We start from the raw sequence: 17,020 nt of genomic DNA, 5'->3' as shown, positions 1-17,020 counted from the left end.
CCTGATAACATGTTATCAGGCTGTGTTTGGTGGGAGCAAAGTAGCAGCTAAGCTGATAAAATAAAGCCAAGATGAACCAAATATTCAATCGAGCAGACTTTTGAAGTGGTTACAAATGAAAGTGTCAACATTACCATTACAAGTAGATTGAAAAAAAGCATGACTATTGCTTATATAAAGGAGCAATAGAAATAAATAAAGAATCAGGACTTGTGGAGTATTTTGGCTGTTTTTGAGACATGCACGTTGTAAGAGGAAGTGGCGCAAACACATAGCTGTCTGTTTGGCAGGAGAAAAGGGAAATCTGGTGTCAGTGTGTGCGCCAGACACAGGCAGAAACATTGGAGCTAAGGCAGTGAAAGGAGCCATCATCGCGTCCCAGTGGCTGGCTGACACAAAAGTGTTTTTAACCGTAAAATATGTTAAGAGCAGCAGTCTTAATCCAAAAACTCCACTGGCATCGAGTGAGCTGAGATCAGTCATGGGAATTCACCTCAGTATTATAAAGATTACCTCAAATTGCCCGTAGATGACCATCATTTTCTGCATTCACTGAAAGAAAGGGTGACACACCGAAACAGACTTATTTCTTAAAAGTGGAAGGAGGTTTCCTGAGCAGCAAACATTCCTTTGTACTCTGTACTTTGCCTCTCATATACATGCTTGTGAACATATACTCAGACAGCTCCATTTCACTGATAAATAAAATGAGTTAACACTTCCTGTTCCTTGAATTATTCAGTAATTCTGTTCTAACCACTAACATTAGCCACGTGCTGCTTTATTGCTGGTTCATTCTTTAAGTGAATCAACTTAAAGAGTAAGTTCTTTAAGTAATTAAATGTGTTGTCTTTGATTAGTCTTTACAAATTAGTCAAAACATTTTGCCATCATGGTGAAATGTCAAGTGGGTCATTCCAACAAAATTGCTGTATTTGCTGTATATTTAGCCTTTATGAGCACATTTAAAAACTCCATCCATTAATTTATCTTCCTATTATTCATAGTCCGGTCACAGGGGCACGGTGAGTTTTAATTTCTGGGCTTGCTCCATTGAGATCTATGACCTGCTCTTGGTCTAACTACTTCCCTCAGACCAGATTGCATTTAAAAACTCAAGATACCAAACAAATTGTCCAACTTGAGACAGATTTAATATATTGCCAGAAAAGCAGGAAATGTGGGCTATGATTGATTGAATCGTGCCTAAACATGAATGGAAATACAGTAAGTTTGGACAATTCTAACAAGCTTTTTAGAAAGATAGGGCTTTTGCTTTTGCTAACCAATTCATTTGCTCCATGTTTCACAGTTTCTGAATTTGTGGACAGGAACTATTTCTGGAAGAAGTGGAGAACATTTACTGTGTTGTTAAAAAAAAAAGTGTTTTTGATTTAATAGAGTGGTGACACAGAACACATCCTGTGCATCCTCTCGATCAGGATGAAGTGACTGTTAACGCCACATGGCTGGCAGCAATGTATCTATGAAACTCTGTCATAATCAGATGAAGAATATGAAGAAGTCATTGTTGTTGCAGTATGAATGCCTGCAATTAAAAACGACCAAAACCACCCTCTTATTTAAATTATATGTGCTTATCCGTTCTGAATTTGTAAGTGCTCAAAAATTTGCCAGCGACAACCCCGTTGTTAAAACAAACAAACAAAAAACCTTTGGTTTCTTTAGAGAGATATTCGAAATAAAAAAACGTAAATTATCTGATAGCATCTGGTGGATATGTTTGGTCATTATCTGCAATAAAAATCCTAATTTGAATTATCACTGAATGACGCCTTTGTAAAAGCCTGTCTGAAAGAAAAATCTGTCGTCACAGAAAATCAGGCACGAGCCTTTATCTGTTGATGCGCTTCATTAATTTATATCAGTAACTGTCATGCAGGGCGGTGCTTCTCCCAGTATGTCCATAACTTGGTTGTCTATAACCCCGCCCGCGCAAACTGTTCTAAGAAATAAAACCGGTGAAACGTCAACAGTTAACACCAACGCTGATTGGCTGACACCCCGTCTCGTTCAGAGAGATTGTCTGTGAGCCAAAGCCCAAGGAAAATAACAGTAGCTTGTTTTGATGTATTGGTGATTTCGTTTCGTACGTGTTCTGCGGCTGCGTGTATGACAAAATTGCTTCTTAGTTATAAGGCCTCTGGTACAAATTTCATCAAAAGAAAAGCGAGAATGTAGCCTTGTAGTCGGACACCTTTTTTAACGAAAGGTAAGTAAGCTAACATTAGCTGATGTTGAATTGGTTACTTTGCGAGCAAGCTACCGTGGTTAGCTACCTGCCGTCATTCTGCTTGGCAGCCAACCAAACAACTGTTTGAAATTGTGTGTCTTGGTATGTTGTATCTTACTCATTTTTGTTTGTGTTATAGAGGAGTTCATGTGAACTTATAGACTCTTTAGGTTAGCTTCCTGCTAGCCCAATTGGTTAGCAACAGTCACTAAGCTACTCTTCCACCTATTTGTCTCCAAGGTGACGGCGGTTGTCGCACCAGCCATCCCTTCACCCGGCTCTCTCAGTTTCCTCTTCGTGCGACTGCCGCCAATTCTAAGACAAAGCAGTTAAGTCTCTTGTTTGGAGCATCGTGTTGTGGATGACTAAGCTCGCGGAGCTCCGTGCCTGTTGCTGCCGGACGGGCCGACGCTAGGAGCGTGGAAAACATAGCGGCTGGGGTCGATGTGGAGATGTCAGAGCGGCGGGGATGCCTCCTCTTGGAGACAGAGCTGTAGTCCAGGGTATACGCGAGCGTGCACAGTATACCTACCGCAGGGACCTGGCATATAGACGAGTGGACCAAAGTTGCAGCCCCGCAAGCAGTGACACATATATGGATGGTTGGGTCGCAGCATGCCCACCCCCTCGACTACGACTACACCACAGGCTGGAGGGAGTAGCAGTACAGGAGGAGAAGAGGGGTCCATGTCTGCCACCCCGACCTCTACAAACGGCTCCTCTTTCCGGTTTGTCCCAGCTTTCTGCCTGGGAGTGGTGGCAGCAGTTGTGTTTCAGCTGTCCTGGGGAGGCCTGACTCTCACCTCTTTCTTCCTGAAGCTGTTCATCTATGTATCATTCGCTCTGCTGTGTTTTCTGGCCGGGAGCTTTGTTCTGCTAGTCAGGAAAAGCCCCCTCAAAGTCAGCTGCTTTGACAGAAGCAGAAGGCAGTCAGCCGCACGGGGGGACTTCTTTAACAAGCTCATGGTAAGATGCCTGCATTTTTTTTTCTTTTTCTTACTCGCTGCTGACACGCACCAGTGGTAACACACATTTTTATAGACTCTCCCTGATATACCAATCAGCATAGAAAGCATTCTCCTTCACGACTTGAATGAATCGATAGAAAACTTCTTCTGATAGCTGAAGGCTTTTTGTAACACGAATAGCTCGTTATTTTTTTTCATTTTTGCATTCTTGTTGTTGTCCTCTCACACAACCACAGTTATCCCCCTGTGGCTGCCCTTGCATCCTCTTTCCTGTTATATAATATATGAGGCAGAGCCATGCCTCTGAATTTAGACTCGTGTAACATGCATTAAAAGCACACGCAACCATTAAATGGTGATTTATTCTTCTTTCTGCTGCCTTGTTTGTGCTGATGACTTATCGATGTTGACGTTGTTGTCTGGTTGACATGTGGCACAAACCTTGACAAATTCGGTCTGCCTCATTTGTCAGGATTTTTTGGGGCTCATTAGATGCACCGTATTCAGACTTGCACTTCCTGTTGCTCACAGTTTCCTAATTCTGCGGTTTTGAGATGGTGACAGTGAAGTGACCTCATGCTTTTGTGGTGTCTCAGGGTCGTTTTTTGGTGCCAGCTCAAGAGACGAGCCAGAGCAGAAGAGTGGTGGTGTCACACAATGTGGACAAAGCCCTGAAGGAAGGTAATGAATCATCTTTGCTCCAGAGGTGTTGTATGACATGTCATTGTCACGTGAATGTGAACGCATTAAGAACTGGTTACATGCAAGTGATTTCAGTAACCCTACCCCTAGGTTTTCTTATTATTGGGTGAAAGTTTGCTGTTAAACATTGATCTAGATATAGAAACATGAAATAGATACTATAAGATTTATATCTCTTTGGTTTCCTGACATTTCTGAAGCATCTCTTTTTCCAGCACTTGGCGGAAAATGCATAAGCAATTCAGGAAGGATCCAAAAGCTTTACATTTGCTGTTCAAATAATAATAGATAATCGGTAGATAAGATGTGACATGAACATTTTTTTAGCATTAAGTTTTCTGAGCAGTTAGGGTTGAGTTTATGGCCAAACATTAATCTGAGTCTACCCCTTATGTTCCATCTAATCTAAACTTTAAATATAAAAAGTATATGTCTCGATATTCCTTTAGTGGATTCTGCCTTCATATATAACTAATATGTTTAAACTAATAACTAATAAAATATATGTTTTATGTGCTTTGTAATGTCAAATGTGAATACAGTACTGTGCAAGTGTTGAACCACCCCTCTTTTTTAAATTTTTTTTTGCTCTGCATGAAAGGAGACAGACTTTCTTGTGATCTTGAGCAAAAAATGGTCCCGAGCAGTCGTCCTCCAGGCTCACTGAAGGTCTTTCAAAGTTTTCCTTTGGACATTGGTGGCTTTTTTTTTTTTTAATCCAGCCTTTGTACCTGAACATTTTCAGAGGGATGACTTCTTTGTGTGTGCGTGTGTGTGTGAAGCTATCTAACACTGACATATGAATCATTTGCCCATAAAAAAGGGATGAACCAGTGTTGAGTCTACATGTACGACTCGGCACAGAACCCATTTTAAATTGCATCTACTTAGAGAAATGACAGAAAGCTCGTATGAGAGGGTTCAGGCTGTGTTGAAGAATAAAGGAGCTCAGACCAAATACTGACTTTCACACTTGTCCGAATGTTTTCGCCGTACGTACCGTATTTCCCTTTTATGTTTGAACACGTTTAAAGAAATCACAGCACCTTTTTCATGGCATTCTATAAACAAATGTGAGGGTGACTCAAGACTTTAGTGCAGCACTGTGTTCTTCAGTTTCCTGACTGTCGCAGCTCTTTAGAAGACCTTTAGTCAGGAGAGGATTCTGCCCGTTGGGTGAAAAAGAAGAAACAGTAAAACTGCTGACCGATGGAGCTCAGTTTCTGTCAGTCACCACGAAAAAAAACGCACACACAAACGTGCTCAGTCATTGGATCAGAATGTGTGGCTGCCAAGTAGCAGATGGCTGCAGGATTTACACTGAGTGATACAGACACTTACACACCAGAGGGATTGTATATTCACATGCTCCTGGCTGATTTTAAAAAGCTCCTTTGGCTGTAATGTGGCACAAGTGTCCTGTATGATGACATCATCAGGTTCAGAATGAGGACGTGCTTTTTTTGTAATGTGCCGTCATTGTTTCTGCAAATGCAAGATCACTTTTAACTTGTTTTTGGGATTCTAGTTCAGATTGCACTAATTGCTTTTCACTGTAGATGTGAGGTCGTGTGCCAGGAAAATGTTGTTTCGAGGGATAAATGGATCTTTTCCACTAATGCAGTTCAGGCCTTTGTCTCCTGTCAGAGCACTGGCCTTTTTCATCCATCTGGCCAGTTCTTCATCTGTTTTCCAAACCACTGATGACGTTCAGAGTCACGGCAACTGATGGGCTTCACACTGCAAAGGATTCCGGTCTGTCTGTGGACCGTATCGTTCTCACCTACAGGCTGTAGATGCGCCGGTTAACTTATCACGGCTGTCTTTAGGCGCGGGAGGAGGGTCGGACCTTCTGGATGACTAATGGAGCATAAGAGTGCAGATATTCCTGCTGCAGCTGGCCGTTCTGTTGATTACTTCCTCTACACCGTGTAATTGCAGCATGCAAATTGATCACGTGGACACTGGGAGAGAACAGCCTTAGCTCAGATCAAATTTAATTGAAGATGTGAATTGATTCACATCTTCAAAGGAATGGCATTTTAGTCATGTGCTGTTGTTAAGTGAACTTTCATTGCTGGATTTTCTTTTTTACTTCATATATAGTGCCGTTAAGAAACCTAAGATTTTTTTTTTTTTCTCATGCTCTTCTGGTTGCAGCCTGTATATTTTATATGTTGTAAGATGCTTTTTTCCTGTTCCATGTTTCCACATTCTCAGGTTCTCTGGCATCCTCCCACAGTCTGTATGTAGTTACCTCATGTGAATGTGAGCGGTTGTCTGTTCTTATGAGTCATCCCTGAGATGGACTGATGTCTTGCTCCTTTATACCTCGCCCCCGCTGCACATGGCCTTTGGGGAAATGAAACCTCATGCACTAATAGTGTACAAAGGTTAATCTGAATTCGGCCCGACAGACGGCACCGATCACATCTTTAAACATTTTAAAAGCAAACTAGTTTGAGAAAGATATTTCAGATTATAATTGCAAAGAAGTGTTTGTCATAAGAACATTTTTTGCTGTGACTTCCTGTCTGTGTAGTGTTTATATTTCAACCATAATTGTCATGCGATTCTGCCCGTCTCTCCCCAGTGTTCGACTACGCCTACAGAGACTACATCCTGTCCTGGTACGCTCCTCTGAGTCGTGATGAGGGCCAGTTGTACTCCATGCTGCTGGAGGACTGGTGGCAGATGATCGGGCAGCTGAGATCCAGGCTCGCTGACATAGACCTCGTCAACGTTGCGTGTTATGACAGCATCCGTATTCTTCATACACACTTCACTGACCTCAAGGCTGCGTCTGCAAGGTACACAAACACTCAGTTGATGATTGGAAGCAGGGGAAGCTGCGTTTGCACTTGTGTCCCACTCTATTAATCCTAATGTTTAAGTGCAATCCGGTAAATAATGGTTTTATGTTGGTGCTTCTGACTACAGCTTTCTTTGTTCAGGCGTGTGACTCGCTGTTCATCTGAAACTGTGATCCATTTTGATTTGCTATTGAAAAGGTCTCCCCGCCCACCAGTGACCATATTTAGCTGCATAATTTCATGCTCACAGATGGGGTTACATTACTGCAATTCAGAGCAGTGTAAATACCATTTATATCCACACCCTCGCTTACTTTATCTACACACACACGCGCATAAATGGAGCAGACAGCCAGAGGGGTGATTCATGCACAGTCTGGTTTTATTGTCTCCGATCACTACAGGGTGTGTGGCCTCCCTCATCTTTAATAGTTTAAGAGGAATGCAGCAGCAGTATGTGTCGTTCTGTCACGCTGCAGCAGCAGAGATGTGACTTAGGAAAAGTGTTAGCTACATCAGTGCGAGTAGCATTGAGAAAGAAAGAGCTCCGTCTCTTTGTGTTTGTATCCCATTCTGAAACTGTGTGTTTTTCACGTGTGCGTCAAGACCAGAGGAAGTCGCCCAGCCGTTTCCTCTCCATCCCTGTTTGGTCAGTCCGGACTTGGAGATGAGCTTCCTCCGCTGTGTAGCAAGAATACTGCTGCTGTGTCTGCTGCCTCAGAAGGATGCCAAGTCGCATACTTTACGCTGCTGCCTCACAGAAGTCATCACTACCAAAGGTACCGATTTGTAAGATCTTCATTTTAATCCTGTGCAGTTTTGGTCACAGGTTTCTGTTCAACATGGAGTGTAGCGTAACCCTGAGGTCTGAGCTCATGAATCCTGAGACCGGGAACCCCGAGTGTTGCCTTAATGTAATAACTCTGAGTACGTTCACTCTGAGATAAGTGCCCCAGTAAGTAAAAAAACTACCTTGAATGGCGCTCTAATACTATGACTCACCATGGCAACGAGTAAATAAAGAGCATCATTAGCATACAGAAGAGCCTTTGAAAACTGAGTGCATGTAAATGTGGACAGTGAAATGTATCTTTAAAAAACAGAAATGGAGAAAGGATGTTGTAAACAACCTGCTAGACTCCACTTTATTCTCTGTCATTCATCATGAATTCCACTTAAATGGAACCTTGTCTAAAATTACTTGTATGGATCATTCGATCAGATGTTTAAAAGACCAAAGAGGTCTGTGATTTATAGTCTTAGAGTGATATCAGCCAGTGTTTTTCTCTCTCTCTTTTTTTTTTTTTACATCACAATGCACAATGGTTAGCAGTGATGTGAAATATCTGGGAGCTGAACCAACTCCTGTGACGCTACAGTGTAACCCGAGCCCAGGGAAAGTGGTGCAGACGAGACTTCAGACATTATTTGAAATGTACATCAAGCTGAAGGAGATGGTGAAGGTTGGAGGGAGTGTAGAAAGGTCTGTGGTGTGTGTGCTCAGCTGCTGTCTTTAGTGCTAGCAGGGGCCATCTGTCATCAGCTATTCAAGGTGAACATATAGTAGTGAGCTGGAATGGGCACTGATTTAACTGGTTGGTGCAAAGACTGATCAGACTGTTAAGTTCAAGTCTAAATAGTGAATCTGTGACGCAGTTGTTTTCAGCGTTGCTGCTTTTAGGCTTACAGCCAACCACAGGACCGCGGGTCAGAGGGCTGGTGATGCTGCTGAGGTGCATGATCGAGCTGCTGATTGCTTCACACAGCTGTGAAAGCAGAGCTGCTACATCGAAACTGCGTGGGATGTAATATCACAGTGTTTGGCTTTAATCCTCCATTAGAATAAGCTGCACCTGTGAGCTCTTTGCCTTTAGCATCAGTTGACAAAAGCCGCGGGTCTGTGGGAAACATTTGGTAAATGTGGAATATTTTATATTTAATGTGTTTGGAGCAATATCTTTTCGTGTTAAGGTCTATACGTCATATTAGCGGGGTTCCGTGTTGATTTCCCTTTAATGCTGGAATTATCTGTACATTATTCTCTTGACTCGGTAATAATTGAAATGTTCGTGTTCAAACTATCTTTCTGAAATCTGTTGATTTTATTTAAAAAAAAAAAAAAGAATGTAATGAATATTTCAACAGAAAATGCTGTCAAAGTACAACAGTTTTAGGCACATTAGGAGCAATAAACCTCACTTTGAACTACATTTAGTTGAGCTGTAGAGCCTTTAATCTGTTCAGCTGCACCTCAGTGGCTCCATAGGAGCGCCCGGTCGGATCTATCTTCACGCAGATCTGTTGAGTTAGACATTGATTCCCTGAGTTATGTAACGTGACAGAGCACAGCATTATACGAGATGCATCTTATTTTGAGCTGTGGATGCGTGCTCCTGATTCTGATGACGGATTGATCCTAAAAGCTGTTGGACGGCAGCCACGCAGCATCTCGTAAACGTCTGAAATTGAATGCGCTCCTTGATCTCAACTGATCTAACGAGGAATCGAAACAGCGTGTCAGACAGCAGAGAAACCCTTGAAGTAACCGTGTTCTCTCGTCTATGGATGCTGGAAAAGAGTTATCGCTGACATTCTGCAGCTAATGTCATAAGACCTGCAGACTTTTGCATTTCTATTAACCACTGTGACCAAATAGAATGTGTACGACACTTAAATAAAAAGCAGTTATCTTCCGCACTCTGCTGTGCTTCTCCTCTCCTTCTGCACAAGAAACCTTTTGTCTGTTAAGTCATTAATAATGTCTGACTGTTACAGAATTATATATTAAACCCGTCTTTCCCAGATAAAAAGTAATATGTGAAGTGACGGGGCTTTTTTTACAGTGTTTGTGTGGTGCTTTATAGAAGTAGAAGTGCATTCTCTTGATATAGAGCTAATATTCTGTTCGAGCTTATGTAATTTATTATTCCAGATGGATGTATCCCTTTCAAGACAGAAAATGTAACCAAATCTGCTTCACTGGAATAATAATTTACATAAGGATCGCTGTGCCTATGGTATTATCTTATTACAACACACCCCCTGCGCTATCTTTAAATGTTCTTTTTGAACCACTCATTCCGTTCATTCAGTTTCCACCAGTTACTAAAATTCCTTGACATCTTTGTGTGTGTGTGTGTGTGTGTGTGTGTGTGTGTGTGTGCGTGTTTGTGTGCTGCAGTGTTGAAGCCGTTGGTGGAGGTGCTCAGCGATCCAGACTCCATAAACCGGATGCTGCTGTCTCAGCTGGAGCAGAGGGAGCAGCAGGCTGAGCAGCAGAAAAAAGCCTACACCTACGCTGCCTCTTATGAAGACTTCATCAAACTGATATCAACTTCTTCTGATGTCAATTTCCTCAAACAACTCAGGCACGGCAGCGCCGGGACCCACACACACTCCCACACGGCCCCATTAAACTGAAACGCTCCTGTACCTATAGAGTTTCCTAATGCGCCGTGCTCTGTGTCTATACGTGAAAACAGGCATGTTAACCAGAAGTATTTTTGCTCCGGAGGGGTTGCCATGGGAACAGAGTGTCTCTGCAGCCACGTACCAGATCTAATGGGGCAGATACAGTTGATACTGCAATATTGTCTCATTAGTCTGACAAATGATGGCTTAGCAATGACTTGTTGCTGATATTTGTAATGAATTTGTTGGGAAAAAACTTTTTTTTTTAATGCAGATGTGATATTCGATACTTTAATGTTGCTTTGAATATTTTATCATTGTGAAATGTCAGATTGTATTTACATCTTATTCGCGTCAGTAGTGTTCTGTTCTATTCATCCAAGAAAGCCTGTATTGATCTTCTGAGACCAGGCATGACAGCTGATGTATCTTCCCCCCCCCCCCCCCGCATCTCTTTATAGGTATCAGATAGTGGTAGAAATCATTCACGCCACCACCATCAGCAGCCTGCCTCAGCTCAAGAAGCAGAAAGGTACTAATAACACAGCATTTTGTCACAAGACATAACAGAAAGTTTTAATTTCACCAAGCAAAATTATTGAAAAACATTGGAAAATGGAGCAAAGCAATGTTTCAATTTAAAATGTACAACTAATCTGGATGGTTTTCTGTTCGAATCTAACTGAGATTTTCGCTTTATAAATTAAACTGACTCAAACACCTCAGCCACAAGGAAATGCATTATTTCTGCTTCCGAACTTGTGGACTAGACACCATCAGGACACTTTCCTAAACAACCACATTGGCTGTTAATGATCTAAAGTGTCATTATTAAGAAGTGGACTGTCCGTTTTCACAGCGTGTTGTGGATGCTCCGTTAGTGTGTTCCGAGCCATTTCAGGCTCTATAAAGATGGTTAATGACCTGTGAGATCCTGCACTGAATCCCATTTTCACATTTGCTTTGTGATGCCCAGCTTGTGAGATCTGGAATCATTGTGTAAATTCCAGTAAATGTTCTCTGAAATACTTTGATAGACCAGAAAGAAACATTTAAACAGACGTTCACATGTGTCAAGATGAACTAAATTCAGTCAATTTATCTTTCAGCAGCAGATGTATCGCATTCTGTTTGGGTTTGAATCTTGTACAGTGACCCAGCTTTGTGGGAGCAGAGCTGGGTCAGTCTTTGCTCCGTTAACTCTGCCTCCACTCCCTTAGAGCGAAAAGGCAAAGAGTCTGCGGCCATGAAGGCAGACCTGCTGAGGGCCAGAGATATGAAACGGTATATCAATCAACTGACCGTTGCAAAGAAACAATGTGAGAAACGGATCCGCCTGCTCGGTGGGCCAAACTATGAGAACAATGAGGAAGGAGGAGCTGATGACGGCGATGAGCCGCAAAGTCAGAGGGTGAGACTCATTTTATGGGGGTTTGTGTGATCTTTCATTGGAAATAAACTCTTCTGTCAAATGACTTAAAAAGTCTTGAATATTCTGTTTACAGCACACATGACTTAGGTTTGTGCTATTCTTTCTCCTCATTCAGATCCTCCAGTTTGATGACATTCTGTGTAATCCGGGTTACAGAGAGCATTTTAAAGTTTACATGGAAAGAGTTGATAAGAGAGCTTTGATAAGCTTCTGGGAGCTGGTGGAAACGCTGAAAACTGCCAACAAGGTAATCTGCACGCATTCCAGAGGGTTTATCCCAACACTGCTCACAGTTCTACTTTTAGAAGCAGCTCATTAAATGTTTCATCTTGTGAAATGGCATCTGTCAGGCCAACGTTCACTTTTATCAAGCCTTTCATGGTTCTACAGGGAGCTGCAGATTGTCTGAATCTTCTAAATAATTCACTTTAATTTTTGCCAGCTAAATGATGTTTTTTGGTGTTTTATGTCACGCTGCACATAAAAGCAGAGGAGAAGGGGTGCGAGTAAAAGGAATTTGTTTGCGTATGTGTGTTTGACAGAATGAGGTGCCCCAAATCGTCGGCGAAATCTACCAGAAGTTCTTTGTGGAGAGCAAAGAGATTCAGGTGGAGAAGTCCCTTCTCAAGGAGATCCAGCAGAGTCTGGTGGGGAACAGAGGAACTCAGGTTTTTGTACGACTACAAGAGCAGGTAGATGCAGCTTTCTTTCAACCAACTATCACCACGGCTAAACCTGGTCGTTGTGCTCTCTTTGTCAAAAGTCTGATTAACAGTTTCACCCTCACATGTAAGTTCTGATGAGTTCTGCTGTGATAGTAAAGCATTTCTGTTGCTCTCAAATAACCTCCAGGTGGCTGAGACGATGCGAGAACGTTACTACCCCTCCTTCCTGGTTTCTGACCTCTACGATAGGCTGATCAAACGAGACGAGCCCCACAGCCAATCACGGTGTAGCCCTGAGGAAAAGGGGGAAGGGGTCAGCATGCACATACACAGAAATGAGACATACTCGGATGAGTTATTTTGGTTTGTTTACATGTGTTTATTGTCGCCATAATTATCGATGGGTGTCGATCTGTGTGCAGTGCCAGGATCTGGATGCAGGAGAAGAGGTGTGCGATGAGGGTAGTAAAGGGATCAATGAGCAGGCCAGCTATGCTGCAACCAAGCTCCGCCAACTCTATGACAAACTGGAGTACAAGCGACAGGCCTTGGGCTCCATCCAGAACGCACCCAAACCGGACAAAAAGGTAACAAATTACAAGCCGCGGATCACCTCAGGATGGCAGAAAACGCACAGACACAAATTCAACACGAAGTAGACTGTTAGAAGGTTAAATCAATGTTCACAGAACTGTGATTTGCATGCTGGTTTAAAATCTGTCTCTTGTATGTGTTTGTAGATCGTGAGCAAGTTAAAGGAAGAAATTGGAGCCATGGAAAGAGAGCACAGTGAACTGGAGCAGCACATCACCAGGACTGACTGGTGGTGTGAAAACCTGGGCCACTGGAGGGCTGCGATTACAGCTGCAGAGGTACCGATATCTCCTTTTTATCATATACCTTAGAGGCTAAATAGCTTTGTTGTTAGGTCTGCTTTGACACCAGCGTGATGTTTGGAGAATTATTCTGTAAACAGATGAGTGCTGCAGTCACTTAAATCATTCACAGAAGTACGGTTGGATGCAGAGAAGCACAGCAAGAGTCTATTCTGAGCAGCGACAGAAATGGCAGGAGGATGTTGTATACAGCTTCAACCCAAATAACTTTAACACTTGCCATATACATCCTTTTAATTAGATGGTTAATTAGTCTGCAACATGCTGGTTGCTTATTGTTACCTCGAGGTAATTCTCGCTACCCCCGTCATGTGACTCTTAATTAAACAGTGAGATAATCTCATGGCCCAAAATAATGTGCATTAGCTCTAAATGAAGTTCAGCAACACATGGCGACATGCAGCTATTGTAGTGGAGAGTCACTCGGAGCCATATTTAACAGCAAATATGTGTGTGTTTCAGGCTGCAGAAGAAGGTGGTGAGACCGTGGCTTGTTACAGTGTGTGCGTCAGCCTTGTAGAAGGAGAGGAAACGGCCAACAGTCGCTGGAGCGTCCAGAGAAAGCTTACTGAATTCCAGATATTGCACCGCAAACTCACTGAGGTAACGCAACATCAAAGCACGACGTGCTTTGATCGGTACTTTCTTTTTAGCTTTGCATCTCCCTCCCGTGTGGCAGTGATGAGGAGGCTCCCTCTACAGGTCTACAGTGGAACAACACTCTTCATTAGGCAGAGATATGAGACCATGTTTACTTTCAGTATGAAGGCAGTGAGCTTTGGAGAGATTCCTGCTGTCAGTTAGTACTGAATTTCTGTTGCATCCTTTTTTAAATTTATTCTTATTTTTATTTTTAAACTTTATTTGTCGACTTCCTGTATAATCTTAAAGGTGTTTGCAAAAGTAACAAGACTATCTGCAAAAGTCTTCTTTTTAACTGTGTTTTTCTCCCACTCAGTGTTTCCCATCACTGAAGAAGCTCCAGTTGCCGTCACTGAGTAAACTTCCCTTCAAGTCCATTGACCAGAAGTTCTTAGACAAGAGTAAAACACAGCTCAATGCCTTTCTCCAGGTACACGACAAGCTAATACCAACCACAAAAAATAAATCCTCAGGATATAACCATGTCTTTATATTGAAAAGTGCATCAGGCTTCGTTTTCCTTTTGTTGTCTGACATTTGCACACAATCTTAAATCCCAGCCCTGAAGGAGAATACCAAAATGTGTGCTTCCATTCTCTCTGTCTGGGTTATAATTGCAGCTGTTGACGGTGACACAGCTTTGTGTGTGTGTGTCTGTGTGTGTGTGTTGTAGCGTTTGCTGACAGATGAGCGATTATGCCAGTCGGAGGCACTCTATGCGTTCCTCAGCCCATCTCCAGAGCACCTCAAGGTAACTTATATCCCTTCCTTGGGTCGATCAAACTGGCAGTGTTACAGCGCATATCCCCATGTCCTGAAATCTGTTATTCAGACAAAGTTTACCTTTATGTCAGTCCTCCTCTCTGCTCTATTCCAGCTTGCCCACCACAGTTCCTGGTTGTTCAATACCACCAGATGTGATTTATTGTTTCTTTTCTTCAAAGGTGATGTCTATTCAGAAGAAATCCTCTTTCTCTCTGGCCTCCTTTCTGGAGAGGTTACCTGGAGATTTCTTCTCCCACACTGAGGTAAACAGTCCTGCAAAGCTTTTTGTTCTGGAAAGCTGAACATCCTCATTTACAGTGCCTGTGCTTCTTGCTGTTTCCGCCTATAGGAGGACGGTGACGATGACAGTGATCTGTCGGACTACGGCGACGAAGCGGACGGGCGGAAAAACGCTCTGGCTGAACCCTGCTTCATGCTTATAGGAGAGATCTTTGAACTCAGAGGAAGTGAGTAGTCCACTGACAAAAATCCTATTTTTTTTTTAACTGCTTTTAATTAGACGAGTCTGACCACTGTTCTTCTCTCATTTCCTGTCTCCCTGCTCAGTGTTTAAGTGGGTGAGGAAGACTCTAATTGCACTAGTCCAGGTGACATTTGGACGAACTATCAACAAGTAAGTTCTGGCCTTTTAATTATCTATATGTTCAATGTCCTTCTGTCTTCCTCTCAGGCTTCTTTTAAGAGAGGGAGATCAGTGTGATATCTGAGAGTCAGAACAAGGAAGCCTGCTATCAAATCAAAAAAATATGCTCTTAAAGATAATAAGATTCCCCCTTTGACTTAGTCCCATTCATTCACTGTGGCTGTGAAACCTCATTTGAACAATAAGAACTTGCATAGAACGTATGAACACTAAGCCACACACCAGCCATTTTGGCCCCACAATGTTTTGTACAGTCCAGATCAGTCGGTGCTGGTTATCAGATTCTTTTTGCCAGTGATTTGTCATAGCACAATATTTTTCTTTCTTTCACTAAATCTGAAGACTGAGTGTCTTATGAACTTGTTCTGCCGTGTTAAAAAGTACACTTTGCGCATATCTCGCTGAGCTCAGCTCTAACACGAGCCCTTCTTTACTTTAGGCAGATCCGGGACACTGTAAACTGGATCTTCTGTGAACAGATGCTGGTGTGTTACATCAGCGTGTTCAAGGACACATTCTGGCCCAACGGCAAGTTGGCACCACATACCAAGGTCCGAACTGATCCCGAACGCAGCGAGACCAAGGAGCGGGCTCAACAGAAACTACTTGACAATATCCCAGGTAGCAACACATGCTAATGCAACTTGCTCCTGATCTTTATGTGTTCGTGCCTTATTTTGGTAAATATCACAGATATGTGCAGCGCATGTACTGCTTCAAAAACCATGTGAAATGTTTTTTCTTTTTATTCAGATGCACTAGCAAATCTAGTTGGCCAGCAGAACGCCCGTTACGGAATCATCAAGATCTTCAATGCTCTGCAGGAAGCTAGTGCCAACAAACATCTCCTCTATGTAAGCAAAACGCATCCAACAGGACCTGCGCCGTGTCACCAGATTTCATTAATTTCACCTGTTGTCTTGCTGTCTTTGTTAGGTGTTGATGGAAATGTTACTCAAGGAACTGTGTCCTGAACTCAGAGCAGAGGTGGACAGCATCTGACCACACACACACACACACACACCAAACACACACAGAGTCATCGGATGAAACTGAGGCGTCGCTCGTTCATCTTTCTGGCTTTTCTGTAGCTGACCAATCGCAAACTGCCGGGCAAGACGAGGAGAGAGCCCTTCTGTTAAGCTTCTGACAGACGAGAGCCGTGCTGGTCGGAGCTGAGAGCCCCGGGCGGGGGTGCAGATCAACACCTGAACACGGACGAACCACCTGGGGTCTTACGTCACTAACCACAACTGTACAAGGGAGCCAACATTCCCTGAAGAACAAATTGTATTTTTGACATTACGTTTCTGACATCTGTTAACTTTTGTTTTTCATTCCACTGACACCGACGTTCCAGATTTATGCCTGAGCAAAAATGAAAACAGGACTTTTGTTCCAGTGGAAATCATGACGGGGGGGGGGAAGAGTACGATTAAGTGTATCAGTGATAGTGTGTGTGTGTGCGTGTGTGTGCGTGTGTGTGTGCGTGTGTGTGTGCGTGTGTCATTCCCCACAGACCAGAAACATTCCTACACACGACCTGAGCAACAACACTTTGTGTTCTGTGATTCTCGTTGAAGCTTATAATTGTGCAATATAATTTCATGTATAGTCATTGTGATGATTTTATTTATGATTATTATTGATAGATTTTATTTTTACCAACAATTGTTTAGAGCGTTTATAAAGCAATAAATCGCAAACAGAAGCTGATGTGTCATTTGCATTTATTTATTTATTTTTTAAACTTAAACAAAAGAATAACGCGTCTATTCGTACAGTTTCAGTATTTTGGGCTACATTTA

General features: G+C 42.6%; 1 protein-coding gene across 1 annotated transcript; it reads left to right on the top strand.

Moving 5' to 3' along the window:
• The first annotated feature begins 2,023 nt into the window (after positions 1-2,023).
• On the top strand, positions 2,024-16,923 carry snx25 (sorting nexin 25). The gene is made up of 22 exons (XM_072396233.1): positions 2,024-2,233; positions 2,495-3,220; positions 3,819-3,903; positions 6,518-6,734; positions 7,344-7,516; positions 9,919-10,105; positions 10,610-10,680; positions 11,369-11,559; positions 11,696-11,827; positions 12,123-12,272; positions 12,433-12,558; positions 12,668-12,832; positions 12,986-13,117; positions 13,604-13,744; positions 14,100-14,213; positions 14,457-14,534; positions 14,728-14,811; positions 14,898-15,015; positions 15,116-15,182; positions 15,652-15,833; positions 15,966-16,066; positions 16,149-16,923. The coding sequence occupies exons 2-22, from the start codon at positions 2,870-2,872 to the stop codon at positions 16,212-16,214; spliced, it is 2,931 nt and encodes a 976-aa protein (XP_072252334.1). The 5' UTR covers positions 2,024-2,233; positions 2,495-2,869; the 3' UTR covers positions 16,215-16,923.
• The last annotated feature ends 97 nt before the right edge of the window (positions 16,924-17,020 follow it).

The sequence above is a fragment of the Leuresthes tenuis genome, unplaced genomic scaffold (assembly GCF_036924035.1).
Source record: "Leuresthes tenuis unplaced genomic scaffold, fLeuTen1.0.hap1 SCAF_11, whole genome shotgun sequence".
Taxonomy (NCBI): domain Eukaryota; kingdom Metazoa; phylum Chordata; class Actinopteri; order Atheriniformes; family Atherinopsidae; genus Leuresthes; species Leuresthes tenuis.
The sequence above is the reverse complement of the archived record's forward strand: the minus strand, read 5'-3'. Positions and strand labels throughout refer to the sequence as shown.

What these genes read in the sequence shown, in the direction of transcription:
- snx25 (XM_072396233.1), top strand. Translation starts at nt 2,870, where the DNA reads ATGCCCACCCCCTCGACTACGACTACACCACAGGCTGGAGGGAGTAGC. An exon ending in TCAGCTCAAGAAGCAGAAAG is followed by an intron (nt 10,681 to 11,368) that starts GTACTAATAACA and finishes CCACTCCCTTAG; the next exon opens with AGCGAAAAGGCAAAGAGTCT. An exon ending in TTGTACGACTACAAGAGCAG is followed by an intron (nt 12,273 to 12,432) that starts GTAGATGCAGCT and finishes AATAACCTCCAG; the next exon opens with GTGGCTGAGACGATGCGAGA.